The sequence below is a fragment of the Enhydra lutris genome, unplaced genomic scaffold (genome assembly GCF_002288905.1).
Source record: "Enhydra lutris kenyoni isolate GAN:26980312 unplaced genomic scaffold, ASM228890v2 scaffoldscaffold68, whole genome shotgun sequence".
Classification (NCBI taxonomy): domain Eukaryota; kingdom Metazoa; phylum Chordata; class Mammalia; order Carnivora; family Mustelidae; genus Enhydra; species Enhydra lutris.
The window spans coordinates 2,311,765-2,329,473 of NW_019154152.1; the positions used below are offsets into that span (position 1 = coordinate 2,311,765).

At 46.6% G+C, this 17,709-nt stretch overlaps 1 protein-coding gene across 1 annotated transcript in view; it reads right to left on the bottom strand.

The window, feature by feature from the left end:
* The window catches only part of LOC111159507 (F-actin-methionine sulfoxide oxidase MICAL2-like), a 185,313-nt gene that overhangs the window by 39,765 nt on the left and 127,839 nt on the right, over positions 1–17,709 (bottom strand). The window contains exons 22-24 of the mRNA XM_022522030.1: positions 14,893–14,967; positions 10,268–10,422; positions 7,680–9,009 (exon numbers count right to left, since the gene is read on the bottom strand). Coding sequence (XP_022377738.1) covers positions 7,680–9,009; positions 10,268–10,422; positions 14,893–14,967 — 1,560 coding nt within the window. The remainder of the gene's footprint in view (positions 1–7,679; positions 9,010–10,267; positions 10,423–14,892; positions 14,968–17,709) is intronic.

Here is a 17,709-nt window from a genome sequence, read left to right on the forward strand (position 1 = left end):
TCCGCTAACACAGTGGCTGGCCTAATCAGCATTGATGCCCACAGGGCCTTTGTCATTTTTCACTGCCTGGGCGATGCTACCGAGCCTCTGTTCAGCCCTTCCTTGTCCCTCAATCTCCCTGTGAAGCCCCCAGCCACCTCTGTGGAAATCAAAGGGAAGTCCAGTTCATATAGAACTCTCTCTCTTCTGTTGCAATAGTCTATTATTAGGATCCATCCTTAACACTTTTCATAGCATCTGGCTTTATCTTTGACAATAGCCAACAGAAACGATTGGTCTCCAAAGGCTCAGAAGCATTATTCACCCTAGAAAGCAACAGAAAACCGCTAAGTGCCCAGCATCAGATGAGAAACAAGTTGTGGCATATTCGCACAAGGGAGTAAAAGTCAGCAAAGCAAAGAAGGAACTGCTGCGGCACGTGAAAGCGTGGATCCCCACCCCCACCCCAATAAGCCAGCCACTGTATAGACGTGCACGTTCTGTTGTTGCGGAAGCAACAGGCTCAGATTCAACACCGAGGAGACCTGTTTATTATCCCACAGAGTCTGGGTCAAAAGTGCAGGTAGGCAGGGCTCAGCGGGGTCCTCTGTGCAGGGTCTGCCAAAGCTGCAATGGAGGTGTCTGCCATGCCGGGGTCTCAGGGGCAGCTCAGGGTTCTCTTCCAGCTCATTCAGGTTGTTGGTAGAATTCTGCTCTTGGTAGTTGTAGGAGAGAGGGCCTGTTTTCTTGCTGGCTGCCCGCTGGAGGTCCGTCTTAGCTCCCAGAGGCCTCCTGGCCACATAGGGCCTCTCCTAACATCAGTTTACTTCTTCCAGGCCAGAGGGATCTTATCTTTCTCACCCTGCGAGTTTCAGGAAAGGGCCCCATCCTTATTAAGGGCTCCTCCGATTAGGTTAGGCCTACCCAGGATAATCTCCCTTTTGATTAGCTCAAAGTCAATTGGTTTAGAACTTAATTACATTTGCAAAATCTGGTAACCTAATCACGGGAGTGAGATCCATCATATTCACGTTCCCACCAGAATCAAGGGCAGGAGATTCTACAGGGCAGAAAGCCTGAGGTCCTCTGAGAATTCTGCCTACCATAATACTAAACAATCCAATGTTTGTACAGTCAAAAACCTGATGAAGTAATCCAAGATGATAGAAGTGAGATGGTAAGCAAGCACTTTTGTTGGGAGTCACATATATGTGGGAAGAGGCAATGATGGAATCTTCTGAGTGTAAGGGCCTATTCAGCCAGAGCGGCCCCACTCGGTTGAACAGCCATTTTGTAGTTTATGCAGTAAAACTTAAATTGACCCTGCCCCCACCCCCCCAGGGGAACTTATTTAAAAGCAAGTGGGGAAACCAGTCCCAGGTAACAAAGCCCAAATACAAGGGTGGGTCAGGTCAGGTAGAGATAACAGCCCCAATGCAGGGATGAGTCGGGTCAGGTGGAGACATCCAATCAGTAAAGCGCCATACTGTCTCCCTAGGTACCAAGGAGTGTGGGCCCCACCTTTTGGGTGCCAATTCTCACCAAGGTGATAGGCTAGTTCAAATGTCTACTATGGGGTGAATTGGAGTTCAATTGGCCACCCGTGTGTGACCTAGCATGACTGTGCAGCATTCTCTGTGTGTTGCAATCTCATTGGCCACCTGTGTGTGGCCCGGCTCTATAACAGTTGGCCTTTGCTCTATAAAGTTAGTCTGTGAGGCAGGGAGGGGTCGCGCTCTCTGTAGGAGGTGTGGCCCTGGCCAGTCGGTTTGATTCTCACTGCTTGGCGCGAAATAAAGTTTTGCTTGACCTTCGCTTTGTATCAGTCTCGCTCCTTTAATCACGGACTCATTATTGGGGGACCCAACACTGGGGACCCAACACTGAGTGCTGGTGATTTTCTGTATCTTGATCTCAGAGGTAGTGGTACAAACATGCACTTTAGAAAAATTCATCAGTTGTGTACTTTAGATTTGTGTATTTGCTGTATATGTTTTATACTACAATAAGGACTTGATGCAAAAATTTAAAAAGACATTGTCAGGGTGCCTTGTTTAATTATATACAAGAATGATAATCTGTGTTAAATTTGTATAAAATTGGCACTGGTAAGTACTTAAAATCAGTTTATGCCCCTAAGTAATTTAAAGAGAAGTTTATGGGGCACCTGGGTGGCTCAGTGGATTAAAGCCTCTGCCTTCGGCTTGGGTCATCATCCCAGGGTCCAGGGATCGAGTCCCGCGTTGGGCTCTCTGCTCAGCGGGGAGCCTGCTTCCTCCTCTCTCTCCGCCTGCCTCTCTGCCTACTTGTGATCTCTGTCTGTCAAATGAATAAAATCTTTAAAAAAAAATAAAGAGAAGTTTATATATACTGTTAATTTACCCAGAAAGTTTTATTGTAAAAATAATAAAAATTAAATTTCAGCGGATTTATTCAAGTGATCATAAATTCGAGGTATTTCCATTCAAATACGTTTTGAAAGTTTCTCATTTTCAATTAAAATGCTGTTTTCTCTCTCCATTACTTGAGAGTATACCCATGTGTTAAATGTGGAGATAGCAATGTCAGTGTGTGCATGTGTGCGTGTGTGTGTGCGTGTGTGTGTGTGTGTGTGTGTGTGAGAGAGAGAGAGATTGGTGGGTGGGCTGGGCAGGGGTAGGGAAATAAAAGGAAACTAATGCTGGGGCACCTGGGTGGCTCAGTGGGTTAAGCCTCTGCCTTCGGCTCTGGGTCATGATCTCAGGGTTCTGGGATCGAGCCCCGTGTCGGGCTCTCTGCTCGGCAGGGAGCCTGCTTCCTCCTCTCTCTCTCTGCCTGCCTCTCTGCCTACTGTGATCTCTATCTGTCAAATAAATAAATAAAGTCTTAAAAAAATTAAAAAAAAAAAAAAGGAAACTAATGCACCTAATCTGATAGGGTAGGTAAAATCTCTTAGGATACCGACCTAAGAACACCTGCAAGAAACACAAAGCTCTTCCATGAAATGGGCCCAGACACTATTTCCATAGTTGGTCAGCCTTAACCTAATTCCATTCTCTACCTTCTCATTCTGCTCCAAACCAAGGAAGTCATACCATTCCCTAGTAAATACAAATGAAGCAGTTCTCCATGATAAGTCAGGAAAACACATTCACCTCCAGTTACTGTAATCAGCATCTATAAAAGCCATATAAATGTGAAATAAATGAACTAAAGGCCAATCTTGCTACTGAATTTGATACAAAAATATTAAATAAAATATTAGCAAACAGAGGAGCGCCTGGGTGGCTCAGTCGATTAAGCTTCCAACTCTTGGTTTCAGCTCAGGTCATGATCTCAGTCAGGGTCCTGGGATTGAGCCCTGCATTGGCTCTTTGCTCAGCTCAGAGTCTGCTTGTCCTTCTCCCTCCCCCTCTGCTGCTCTGCCCCCTCCCACCTGCTCTCTCCCTCAAATAAATAAAATCTTAAAAAATATATTGGCAAACAGAACAGAAAAGCATATTAAAATAATAAGACATCAGGACCAAATGGTATTCATTTCAGCAATATAAGGATGGTTCAATACCAGTGAATTTATTATGTAAATCACAGTAGTAGTCAAACTATGGAGAAAAAAAATCACACAATCACCCCGAAGTGTACTGAGTGACATTTGATAAAATTCAACAACCATTCATGAGTTAAATACTCCCAATAAAATAGGATTAGATGGCAATTTCCTCAGAGTTTTTAAGTTTATCCTGGTCAACCCAGAAGCCAGCCAGCATCATGCTTAAATGGGAAAACATTCACATTAATGAGATGCAGTCTCATTAAGGTTAGGAATGTCATAAGGAAACCATATCACCACTTTTATTTAATATTGTTCTGGAGGGTCTAGAAACCAAAGAAACTAAGGTAACAAAATAAATTGGAGGTATACATCTTTTAAACAAGAGGTAAAGTTACAGTTTAAAAAATATTACTTATTTGTTTATTTGAGAGAGAGAGCAAGCATGAGCCGGGGGAGGGGCAGGGGGTGAGGGAGGAGCAGACTCTTCGCTGAGCAGGGAGCCTGATGTTGGGACTCGATCCCGGAACCCTGGGATCATGACCTGAGCTGAAAGCAGATGCTTAACCAACTGAGCTACCCAAGTGCCCTAAAATTATCATTATTTATAGATTTGATGATTGCACATTTGGGAAGGACCCAGGAGAGGCTATTGGAAAGCTTTTACAAGCAAGGAGAATCTAGCAAAATGGATGGGTGCAAAAGTACTCTATAGAAATCAGCACATTTTAGGTATACAAACAGTAGTAGGAAGATAGATCAAAAGATTTTATTGACAATAGCAATAAAAACTAATATATGGCAATAAACTTAATAAATATGCACGACCTATAAGACATAAGGTTTGAAATATTCTGGGGGCACCATAAAAAAGAGCATATGGGAAGGCAATTCATATCATACGGTTGTGAATTCTTGCCAAGTTTATTTGTAAACTTAATCTCATAAAAGTAGTCATAGGGTTTTTTGGGTATATAAACAAGCTGATGTTAAATTCATACAGAATATCAAACAAGGCAGAAAGAGCCAGGAAGTTTTTGAAAGAGAGGATCAATCATGGGATACTCTTCCTATCCAATACATACATAGATTTTAAAAGGTATAAATATATAAAGTAACATAATTAAAACAGTGTGGTACTGATAAGTAACAGACAACTCGACAGAATATAATGGATGGTATTGAAATCAGTCCAAGTACAGGAATCTGATGCATGACAAAGATGTCATCTCACATAAGAGAGGAGAAGATGGGTTAGTCACTAAATTACTTTAGAATAACCAGGGAAACAGCTTAAAACATAAACAAAAACGGTTGGATCCATACCTCACATGTGATGTTAGGATAGTTTCCTGATGTAAAATTTAAATGTAAAAAAGTTTAAAACAAACAAACAAAAAAGACTAAGAGCAACTATAAGAAAATTCTTCTATAAACTTAGAAGCAGCTCTTTCTAAACTATTATATAAAGCCGAGAAGCCATAAAACGAAAAATTGCTTATAACTACTCTATATAAATAAAATTTTTATATGACAAAAGCCACCATAAACAAAGTTAAACATAAACAAGAAGCTGGGAAAAAATATTTGTAATTACCATCACAAAAAAGGGCTATATTTCCCTTTTGATAGAGTCCTTTCATACAATTCAGAAAACTACCAACGACCCATCAGAAAACTGAACAAAAGACAAAGGTGATAGCTGACAGAGAAGGAAATGCAAATGACTTTTTAACATATGAGAAGATACTCAATCACCTATCAGACTGGTAATGATTAAAAAACAAATGCTGGGTAGCACACTGGTTAGTGCAATTAGGGAAACAACACCACCCTCGTCTTTTGCTGAACGAGTATCAGGTGATGAAGGACAATTTGGCAGCATCTCTCAACCGTTCTAGAATTTCTACTTCCAGTACTTCCACATATGCCAAATGGCCCAAGTTCCCAGGTCATTACTGCAGCGCAGTTTACAACAGCGAAAGATCAGAAATAAACTTGCCATCCTAGGGGACTGGCTACCTACCTCCACACCCACACAATGGAATACAGTGCAGCTATAAAACATAAAGCTCTTTATGTGCTAATATGTGATGATCTCCAAAATAAAATTAAAATTAAAATTAAATTATTAATTATTAATTATTATTAATTATATTATTATAATTAATTATATAATTATATATAATTAAATAGAAATTATATATAAATTATATATAATTAAATATAAATTAAAATATAAATTAAATATATAATATAATTAATAATTTATTATTATTAATTATTATTAATTGTTAATTATTAATTATTTAATTAAATAATTAAAATTAAAATAAAAAGTGTGTCTAATACGCTAGCGAACTACCTTAATGTGAAAAAGAAAGACTATGTAAATTTGTTCTTATATGCATGAATTCTGTCTGCAAGAATGCCCAAGAAGCTGGTGATCATCATGTCTGTCCTCAGGGACATGACCCGGATGTCTCAGGGACAGGGAAGGGAGACAGGACTATTTATTCTGTGCATTTTGTATCCTTTTATTTTAAACCACATGAATTATTATCTATCAAAAAATGCACAACACATCAAAGTTTACGACGGGATACAAAGGATGTAGTTAAACTCCAGCCTGTTTGTGCTTATTCTGAGCTTGACTGAAAATAAAGTCTCTTGTTAATCTAGGTAGCTTTCTGATTAAGGAACCAAAGAAGGAAAATAATTTTTCACTTGAAAACTAAAGCTCTAAAATAAAAAGTAAATAAGAAAAAAGTTAACAAAAATAAATAAAAACAAAGTTGCTCAGGGATAGGAGGGGTGCCTGGGTGGCTCAGTCAGTTAAGTGTCTGACTTTGGCTCAGGTCACAGTCTCAGGGTCCTGAGATCAAGCCCCACATGAAGCCCCATATTGGGCTCCGCACTCAGTGGGGAGTCTGCTTGAGATTTTCTCCCTCTGCCCCTCCCACCCGCTCATGCTCTCTCTCTCTCTCTCAAATAAATAAATACAATCTTTAACAAAATAGGGATAGGAAAATCACGGTTTGTTTAAAGCCAGCAAATAAGTTTCAACAACAACAAAATAAACCATGTGAGTGTTTAACTAAACTGTCTCTAGGGATATACACCAAAACTTTGGCAAGGAGGAGAGGGGGGAGAGAATAGATGTTACTTTAAAAAAAAAAAAAAAAAAAGATATTGCGGTATTGTTGGATTATTCCAATTCTTCGATGTATTAATTACTTCAATAATTTAAAAAATTACAATCAGATTTAAATATGAAAAAGCCTAAGTTTCCATTGGTAAGAAAACATATGAGTGTGTTTAAACAGTAAATTAAAAAAATATAAGCTTAAAAGAGGCACTGTTTTTTGACTAGTAAAACAGCAATGTTTTTAAAATGTACTCAATACAGGTGACAGTATGGTGAAAAAGATATTTCAGGCATTAGCACTGAAATATATACTGGTACCCTACCCTCCATTTAATTCATATTTACAACATGCAGTTGTAAGATATAACACAGTGAACTCTCATAGATCCTTTATGCACACTGTTAAAAACAGTTTGTTAGTGCAAATTAAGAATCTTAAAAATATTCACATCTTTAATCCAGTAACCTCATTTCTTGGAACCTATCCTAAAAGAAAAACAATTCAAAAGAAAGAAAAACCTATATGCATAAAAATGTTCATTCAATACCATGTGTAAAATATAAATACATCCATATGTATAATTTACATATATATATTATCTATGAATTATTAAACAATTGTTTTCTAAATAAAAAATAAATTATTTACTTAATGAAACATGTCTACTACATGTAATACAGCCATCAAACCACATTTGTGTAAACGATGTGCTAACTGTCATAATAGCTATGATATACTGATTTTTAAAAATACAATTCTGGGGGTAAAACTTAGTAAAAGTTGCCATATACAGTTGGAAAGTGGTGTGAGATTATGGCTGATCCTTTGTTGTTTTCAAAAACTCTCCATAACATCATTTCAAACTTAATTTTTCCCTAATTTTTCAAATTCAAGTTTTCCTACTTTTGTCAGAATTTAATTTGGGAAGAAGGAGAAAGTGAGAGATGACTATTGTTAGTCCAGTGAAAATGACTAACTGCCCAGCGGGAACAGTGAACTTTTGTTAGGAGATAGCCACTTACTTGCATCTTTGTCTGGAGAAGGAGGAGGGACTCTGTGCCCCAGGCCGGTGCTATTGAAAGGCTGTGCCAGCTTCTCCAGGGGCGGGGTGCTGTCCATCAGCTCCCCTGCTCCCCTGGGGTTGCTGAAGAGGTCCTGGAGGTCCTTTCTTTGTTTGGATTCTTGGAGGGAACTCTCAAAAGATTTGTCTTTGAGTCTGAGGGAGGAAAAGAGCGAGATTTTTCCCTTTGGAACCCTAGAAGCATCTGGGGACGTCTCTTGCAAACTCACTTTCTCAAGGAGTGTGGGGACATCTTCCATCTTGTGGCAGGGAGGGGCCAGGAACGCTGGAAAGACCTTGGATGGTCGGTTGGGCAAACTGTGAGTGCGGAGGGCAAGGTCTGGAGGGCTAGGGTATGAGGGCTGGGCAGCCCTGGCAGGTGGGGAGCCCCAGGAGAAGAAGGCTGAAGCTCTACTCGCCATGTCTCTCCCCAGGGACTGCTGGCTGCCGTCTTTATTGGAACTGGTTTTTCGAAGGCTGAATGAGCGAGTGCTACCATGTGGCTGGCTGGTGGGCAGGTTCCTTGATTCTGGCTTGGCAGAGGCCTTCCTCCCACCTTCTGAGTTGGGGAGGAAGGGATCCAGGGACCTTCGCAAGACATTTGCTATGAGCCGAAGTGGGGACTTGGGTGGAGCCCGTTCAGCTGGTGTCCCCGTCTTCTCCTGAGCCCTTCCCTGGGCAGGCGGGTTCTCTCTCGCTGTCCAGGGGAGCTGCAAGGGACTAACTGGTTTCGGCACACGGCCTCCCCTACCATTGCCAGCACTTCTCTGGACAGGCTGTGCCCCAGCTTCCAGGCTCACACTCTCAGGGATGGAATTGTCCCAGTCCAGTAGCTTTGTCTTCTGCTCCGGGGTGAGGACTAACTTCTTCAAGCCCAACTTCTTCCCCTCTGCCAGCTCTGACCTGTTCTCCTCTCCCTTGCTGGGTCTGCTGTTCTTTTCTCCTGGGTCCTCTCCAGCCCTGGGAGATACCTCTGGGTCTGGCAAACACCTGTTCGTCCCTCCAGTGGGGTCTGGGCCTCTGTGGATGCTACTGGTGTCCCCAAGAGAGGCCTCTGCTTCGTGACACCCATCAGAAGCCATCTCTGCAGGGCTGGGGGGCTGGAGGCTGGCAAGGCCATCTTCACCAGGCCTCACCATGAAGTACTCTGCCCGCTCCAGTACTTGGCCATGGGGCAGATACAGGGGCATGTCCTTGGGTACCCCTTGGGCTCTGGCGCGCCTCAGGAAGATTGGAGTGGAAGGGCTGCAGTGACCTCTTGAGACCTGTGAGGGCAGGCTGTCAGCTGTCACCTAGAGGGGATGGGCAAAATGAATGCATATTTAGGAATTCCCAATATTTATTTATAAGGGGAGGCATATCTCAGCCCACAGACCCCTCCCTTCCTCTCTTCAGATCTCAGGCACCCAAAGTCTAAAAGAATTCTGCCCGGGATGATTTCAAAGGGGCTGTTCTTCATTCTAAGTGTCTGCTTTGGGACCTGCTGGGATCTGCCTGGAGTCCCTGTACCAGCACTGATCAAAGGCTTTGCTGGGTGCTGGATTAGGTAGGTAAGAAGCCATAATGGAAGGTAGAGGCGTGGATAAGCTGCCAGGCCGGCCAGGTGGAGCCAGCCTGGCCCCTGTGAATGGCCAGATGTGTACGGGAGGACAGATGCTCCATGACTGGCTTGGCCATGGTCCTTATTAAGGGCACCTTGCACCCATAGGTATGTTCCTCCAACAACCAAGAGGCCAAGGTTTCTTCCTTGGAGACTACTAAGTTAAGCAGAGACAGTTACCCTTCTGGGCTGGAGCTGTGGTGGCAGAAGAGTGGCCTTTAGGTCTTTTCAATGACCCTTCTAGACCTGACTCATGCCTTGCACCACTCAGAAAGTAGTCATTTGTAGCATGCAAGAAGGTGGCCCTTGGCAAAGGAAGAGCTTAGGGAAATTCTAGAAGTGGCTGTGCCCTGCCAAGAGTGCTGGTGCCTGAGGGGCAGGTCATAGGACAGGAGCTTACGAGAGCACGTACCTCTTCCCATCTTGTGCACTCTATTTGCCAGAGCCTGGACCACGGTCTAGCAGGTAACGGAGACTTGATAAACTCATGTTGAAGGTAAAATCCAAACTGGAGTATCTCAGTGATACCATTTTCTGTTCAAGGGGGATGTGCTTCCAAGAGTCTCTGGTGCCACCAAAGGGAGCCTCAGTCTGTGTCTGCCTTCCTTCAGCTCTGAGTTCCTCAAGGTCGCCTGCTAGGCCCTCAAGGGTAGAGCTTATATCCTAGCAACTCTGCACGCCACAGTCTTGCCCAGAGTCTGTGCCCCACAAAGTCTGCTGAGTGAGTGGCTGTGCCCCAGGGCTGGCTGAGAAGGAATAGGATGGCTGAGCTCTCATGAAAACAACAAGTCAAAAAGGCCTGGGGGGACGCTTGACAGAGCATCTCATGGCCCTGGCTTTGCACCTGGGTGACCCAAGAGTGCTAAGAATCCAGAGTTAAGTGTGGAAGTGGGTGAACTATGAGCAGCTCACCTTCTTAACACCTGCACAGGGCCCCAAAGGGTATTTACCTGAGGTAGGGAGAAGCCATCCAGAGCATTCCCTGGGACGCTGACTGAAGAGAAAGATGGCGGGGAAGATGGGGGAGGAGATGACGAGGAAGAAGAAAGAGGAGCAGGTTCCTTTGAAGGTGACATAGTTTTTTTGTTGTTCACTGGCATCCGACCTACCAAGGAAAGAACACACTCTCCGTTACAGAGCTCTTATTACCTTACTTTATCACAAAGAGATTTTAAGAGAAGCTCCAACTTGGTAAATAGAGTCAGAGGGAGGAAGATGTTGGAGACTGATTGAGAGGCTCTGGTGCCCAGAGTTTGACCTTAGGAGGAACAGGTGAGAAGTGGCAGCCTCCTGTGGGGGAACGGAGGTCAGAGGATGAAAAGTCTAGAAACCATCACACTTCACACTCACAAGGATGTTCCCGAGAGATGGAACAGGGAGTCTCCAGGACATCTCTTGGAAATGGATGCCTACTTCTAAAGTTTCCCCTAAAGCTGTCGTGTGTGGGGTCTGGACTGCGTTAAGTCACTTAGTGAACAAACCACCTGAGGCCTCTTCCCACAAAATACCAGATCCTCAGCTGTGGGCTTGGGCAGGGTGGGCCATCGCCAATAATGAATCCGGCTCTTCCTTCTCATGTGGGCGCCAAGGGGCTCTCCGATGAGATGGTTTGTTTGAGATTTTAAGAGAACACTAGGGAAGGAGGTTATAATGAGCATCAAATCATCTGAAGCATATGGCGTGGGGTTCGTGCCAAGCTCCTGTTGGTCAGGGAACGAACGAGATGCAGTGTGTGTACTCAGAGCGAAGTGAGAAAGGAGTGTGTGGCTGGGGCCCTGAGGATGCGCCGAATTCCGCCCTGTGGGAGCTGCAGTCCGTTGGTCTGGTAACTGCAGAATTGTGACAGCCGTAACCTGTGAGGTAATCTCTCTCTCTCTCTCTCTCTCTCTCTCTCTCATGAGTTCACACACACGCCCTCTGGGAACCTTAAATCTAAAATCTCAAGAGCTTCACTTCTGTAGCCAACCATCCCAATGATATGTCCTCTGAGGGATTCAGAAAATGCCACACTCTGTTTTGGAATTGTCCGCTCAGTGTATGACCCTTCAGCCCAGCCACCTCTCCTGTGAACCCTCCTAACAAACGAGTCTGCCTCCCAGAGACTTCCCAGAACCTATGTGTGTGTATACCACTCCTATCAGACTCCCAGCCTGCGGCCACTCTGCTGACCCATTCCGAGTTCCCTCCACGGTATCCAACCTTCAGATGTTTAGCTCACTTCCTAACCCAAGACAGTCCTCCATCCTCAGTTTCCCCAAAGCTCCTCCTGTGGAACCCATATAGACCAGGCCAACCACGCCCACAGAAAAGTTCCTTCCAGACCCATCTGGGTTCTTCAGGATTCTGTCCTGCTTTCTTTATACACGCGGGCAAGTGTGTCAGAACATGTATCCCAGTCCTGGGCTCTGGAAAGAGCCACCACACACATATGTTCCGCAGGCTTCCAAAGTGAAGCCCTCCAGAATGCTTCTGAGGAAAAGATAACCCAGGGGAAGAGATCCAAGGGTGGCAGGAAGGAGCTGCTGGGAGAAGGCCCCACGTTGCCAGGCGCCGATGCAGGGGAGGCTGGCTGGCCCGTCACCCAAACCCCCATTGCAGCCCACAATTAGATGGTTCGAGCCTAAAAAGGCAAACGCTGTGAGTCAGTTGTTGCCTTGCTTCCTGTCTTCAGCTTGCCAAATTCCTGCCGAATTCCTCCTCCTCCTCTTCCTTGCCCCCTCATTCTCTTCCCTCAGCTACCTCCTGAATCAAACTCCTCAGCTTGTCTCAGAGTCCCCTCAGCTCAACAGACTGCTTCTTTGTTCCCCCTAGGAGCTCTCTGGAACCTCTGACACAGAGCCAGGGACACCTTGGGAACCAAACCTGACAGGAAAGCCTTGGGGTTCATGAGGTCACGACCCAGGGCTGCTCCCTCTCTCCTTTTATTAATCCCTGCCTCCCACCCCCACCACCGGGGAGTCCTCTCTGCACACTCGTTCCTCATGCACTGACTTCAGGAGAACTGGGACAGAGCTCTAGGGGACACTTGCCAGTCAAACTGCCACCTGGGAGGGAAAGGCCAGAGCTACGCTGAGAGGCAACGGGAGATCTCACCTGCCTGAAGTGGCTGATGTCTTTGGGTTCCCTCAGAGGATGCAAAGGGGACCTGGAACCCCACCCTGCTTCACACCCACACCAGCTGCCTGACATTTTCCTCACGTGAAGAACGGGACAGCTAGCGTTGCTTCATGGCGAGGCCGAAATGGATAAAAAGTGGCGCCCTGGGTAGAACGCAAAGTCAATGCAGCACGCTAGCTAAATATGAACTCCAATCCCTCTCTTCCTCCCACACACACAAGTTGCGGCCAATAATGATACCATTGAACTGACCTGTTCCAGAGGGGGCTGCGCACCCCTACCCTGGACGGGATTTCTCTAACTTGTAGGCTCAGGGATTCCTCATTCACCAATTCAGATCCTTCCCTGCAGGTTCCTTCTTGTTTCCCATGGACGCTTGGCACGGTCCAACCAGGCTGCCTCAGTCCCGGGTGCTGCCGGCCTTGCTGGTCCCATCACGCCAGGGCTTGATGAGCAGAGCAGGCCTGGGTTATGGCCCTCAAGCCCCCTTTGGCTCAGCTGTCTCTTCTCTGGGCCCTCTGGCAATGACCTCTCACCTTGGCTCTAGAGGTCACTGTGACTATGGTCAGCAGGGGGAGGGTGAGAAGGGCACTGACAGCTCCCTCTGTCCTCCCACCAGGGCTGGGGCCAGAACTAGCCTTGACGGGGCAGTGAATGGAGCCAGGAGACGGCGCCCCGGGTTCTGCTCCTTACTACAGTAGGACCAGTATTGCCCCCTGGGGTTTCCTCTTGGGCAAAGTGAAGATGACAAAACGACGCTGTGAGGATTCTTACAAAGACCGGGATTCCAGGGTGCAGCTTCCCAGAATTTGGAGTTTAGGCAATGCTCCAGTCTCCCAAGGTCTCAGAGCGCCCTCTAGGGGCAGGTGCCTGCACAGGCAGAGCTCACGGGCTCTGTTTCTGCACCAGGTCCAGCCACCTCATTCCTTGGTCCTGTGTTTGTTCACTCATTTATACTCATTCATTCAGCAAGCAACGACTGGACCCCTCCTCTGGGCCAGGCCCATAGAAACGACCCCAACTGAAGGCTGCCCTCAAACCAGCTTTTACATACACTTGAGAACCAGCATCTGGGATAACTAGAGACACGCCGATGCCCTCAGGGGCATCCCAGAAACCATGCTGCTGGTTAGCCGTCCTCTCTCTCCCGTGCCTCCTCCAGCATCCCCTAACCTGCTAGCAGGGGCCCCCACCAGACTCACTGCTCGTACCCCGAGGAACTTCTTGAGGGCAAAGTAGAGCCCCTTGTACTAGCGGCACTCAGTGAAGTCAGCTGTTAGCACTGGGTGAAATCCGTACCCAAACGGACCACCCCACCCCACAGAAGCAGAATTCCTGTGATCTGAGGAGGGGCTGGTGGGGGAAGGGGAAATGGAGTGACCTGGGCCTTCAGTAAACATTAAATCCCCCCTTTTCTCATCATCCTCAGTGCCTGGGACTGCAAGATGATTCCAGAGTCATTTCAGGGTGCCCCAGGCGGGGTGGCTTGCCGGTGTGCCACTGTAGTTCAGCTCCAGAGGCACCCATTATCCCAGCCTCACCCAAGGTTGGGGAGGCCTCGAATCTGAGGGTTGCTGGGAGAATGAATGACTCATGGGCCAGGAGTCCGCGCTGACTCAGAAGGAAGGAGCCAACTAACTAGTGCTCTGTTCCAACTTCAACAATGGCTCTTTTTAGAAACTTCTGTCTTACCCAAGGCTTTCCTGGGTCCACCTCTCCCAGAGCAAAGTCCAGAGAGAGAATGTGGGGGCAGGGGAAGGTGGAAGGGGGACTTGGAGATGGATTAGAAGGCCCGGGAGGGGATGCCTGCCCTGTAAGGCAGGCCCCACAGAGACCGCAGCCAGCCCCAGAATGCGGTGCCCCCATGAGTGGGGTTGCTACGCCCCCTAGTGGTATATCCAGATGCCTTGGTATCCGTTGTTGTAGTCACTGGTCCTCACCCAACCCTGTTCTTCTCAGGGATGCTGGGATCAAAGCCTGCTCAGAGAAAGAAGCAGGTGTGTTTGTATGGATGGGTGTGTGCATGGATGTGGGTGCGGCTTCCTTCATTGCTATGCCCATGACTGCATGAGGTCATTCAGCTGATCCTGTCAATCCAACTTGAGTGCACAGAATGAAAACACATAGAAGCTCTGGGTCTCAGTTTCCTCATCTGTGTTTCAAAAAGTTTGCAGCCAATCATTACTAACACCACTTCCAGGTGCAACAGTAGAGCTCTAAGGTTCCATGATTCCAGACTGGGGAGCTGAAGGAGAAACAAAGGTCCTAAATCCTTGGAAAATGCTTCCTTGAGTCAGCAGTGGAAACAGTCAACCTTCTATTTCTCTCCTTGCCCCTAACATTCCAGAGGCCAGGTCAGAGAGGACACGCATGGAATGAGAACAGCTGCCCCTGAGAATTGACCAGAAGACACTGCCCATGCCCCTCCCCGCCCACTCCCAGAGAGCTCATGACTCACTCGACTGGAATTTTCTTCTCCAGCTCTGGTATTTGCTGGGACTTGGAGACTGGAAGCTACTGGCCCGTTGCAGAGCTATAGTAGAAAAAAAGAAAGGGGGAGAGAAGACAGGGAGGGAGGAAGTTAAACTTACAGGAAAACTATGGGGTTTTCTCCTGTGGCACATTTTATAGACTAATAGTCATAACTGACTGAACCCCTTCCTTTTCTAGACTGCATCTTCCCATCCCTACGACACATACCTCCCACCTTTTTATTTGGTCTCATATTGAGACCCTGCTTTGGGACAGGTACAGTGATCATTCAGAAGATGCCTCAAATTATGAGCCATCATTCTAACTCACCCATAATTAAGATACATGTGTCCCTGTGTATGTGCACACATGTATTCACACATGCCCATATATATGCGTGCTTTTGTGCACACTTGTATGCTCATTTTCAGCAAAGCAGTTCTTCAAAGCTGGTCTCACATCAACGTCCCATATATGGAGCAAACTGGAGTTGCTCTCACTGAAGCCTGGAAGCTCCAGGAAGTTCTACGTCCTCTCCTCCTCCCCCACAAAGCCTCCCAAACCCTTCAGGAACCAGGATTCCATGGACTGTGTACTGAAGAGCCTCCACTCAGGTGGGTCTTGAGAATTAGCTGAGCGAGATGAATATCATATGCAGAAGAACGTGGCCTTGGCTTTTCAGGGTGTGAGAGATGCACATGTACCCCATTCCCACTCTGGGCCCTCAGATTTGGTCTCAGGCTCCGGGTCTTTGTGGCGGTTCCCTCATACCCAGGAGAAAGAATGGGGAACCGCATGCACACAGGTGGGACAAGGAGGTGTGGAAGGAAAGAAAGCCCAAGGAGTGGTGTGGGTGTGGGAGAACGGGGTCGGGGAGGTTTGAAGCCAAGGCCCAGCCCTCTCTTGGTAAGAAATCCTGGGTCCCACACCCTGCCAGTGCTCAGAACTGGGCATCAGCTCTCATCAGCCAGACTGTGAGGTGCAGATGGCAATCCCTTCTGGGGGCTTCTCTTCCTTGGGACAAGATATGCCAGCTCCTTCGGTCCCTGACTCCCCTCTTTCCCTTACTGTCCCTGGAGACCACATGAGCCTGTTCTGTCTGGTAGGTTCTTTGTCCCACAGGCCTCCTGTCATATTGAAGCCATGGGTTTGAGGGGGAGCTGTGTGGAGGGGTGCAGGGCCCAGCCTCCTCTCCCCCCCACCCTCCGGTTTGGGCCTGTTTCTCCCTTCTGCAGGTGCAGGGCAGGGTCAGCCTGGCTGGACAATGTGCAGCAGGCGCAGGCGGGCCTCTGGGAAAGCTACCTCCTGCCAACCATTACTACAGCCCCTCCGTCTGCTGGTGGAGAAATTTCCTGAGAAATGTAGAAGGCAGCTTCAGGCTCCTATTTTATTGCTTCTCCTCAGCCTTTTCACTTTGTGGAATGGAACTTATTAAAATTGGCTAAAATTCACAAGCGATTTTCCATCGCTGGTGTTTATAGGACACACATGTGCACATTTTTAACCACAATAGGAACAACAGGGTGGGTAGCAATGATTCGATCCAGTTGTTTTGAGCAGCATAAAGCAAGCCCGGTTCCCTTTTTCATCTTATATTTTATTTATATTTATTTTTAGGGAGCGCTTTTGGAGCTCTTACTGCATGACCCACTACAAAAGGAGTAAGGGGTAAGTATCTTGCCATATGGTGTTAATGATAATAATAATATTGTTTTATTGTTACAAACTAGCAGCATGCCCTGTAGGTCATCGGACCATCCCTGTTGTCAAATTATTGCCAGGAAAAAAAAAATGGAGAAATACCGATTTTTCTAAAGCAGAATAAGATGGGGGCAGTCCACCCCCCAACTCTAACTGATTTACGCCCCAAACCCACGCGATTGATTCATCTAATTGTTTCAGTGTGCACGTCACAACAAAGTGACGCAGACAGGCCCTCTCGGAAGCTGCTCTCCTGTGATCCCTGAAGTGTAGGATGTGGCTCCCCTGCATGGGAGCAGACGGGGCGCTTCCGTAAAACGCACATACTTGGCTCCACACTAGACCCACCAGATCGGAATCTCTGTAGGTAGGAACCTACGTATCTGCCTTTTAGGCGAGATCTCAAAGATCCACTGAACTAGGTGTTTTGGGGGAGCATTACTGAACCTTTTCCACTGAGTCCCGATAACACAGGGCTTAAACTTCAGGCCATCCTCTTGGGGATGCTCTGTACTAAAGAACCTTAGGGATACAGTAGCTTCCTCGATGAGCCGAGGTAGTCCCAGAAGTCTTTCCCTAAATCGTGGAGAAACACTATGTAACACAAAAGGTACCATTTTTGCCATGTTAGAGGCGAGCTCGGTGCCGTAAGATCATTCACACTGTTGTTCAACTGTCACCACTCTCCACCTCCAGAACTACTTCTTCATCCCAAACTGAAACTCTGTATCCACGAATCTAACCCCCCACTTTCCTACCCCCTGCCCCTGTCATCACCATTTGACTCTCTCTATGAATTTGACTATTCCAGGTGCCACACAGACGTGGAATCAGGTAATGCGTGTTCTGGCTTGCGTGTCCGGCTTACTTCACTCAGCATCATGTCTGCAAGGTTCATCCACATTGGACCATAAGTCAGAGCTTCCTTCCTTTCTAACACTGAATAACAGTTCATTATATGGATGTCGCCCAATCTGTTTATCCACTCACCACTTCCCCCTTTGGCAACTGTAAATAATGCCGGGTGAGCACGGGTGTGCAAACCAGGAATCTTCTTAAAGCAGGTTGGCCTGGTCCGGCATTCCCTCGGCTCAGCTCTGAG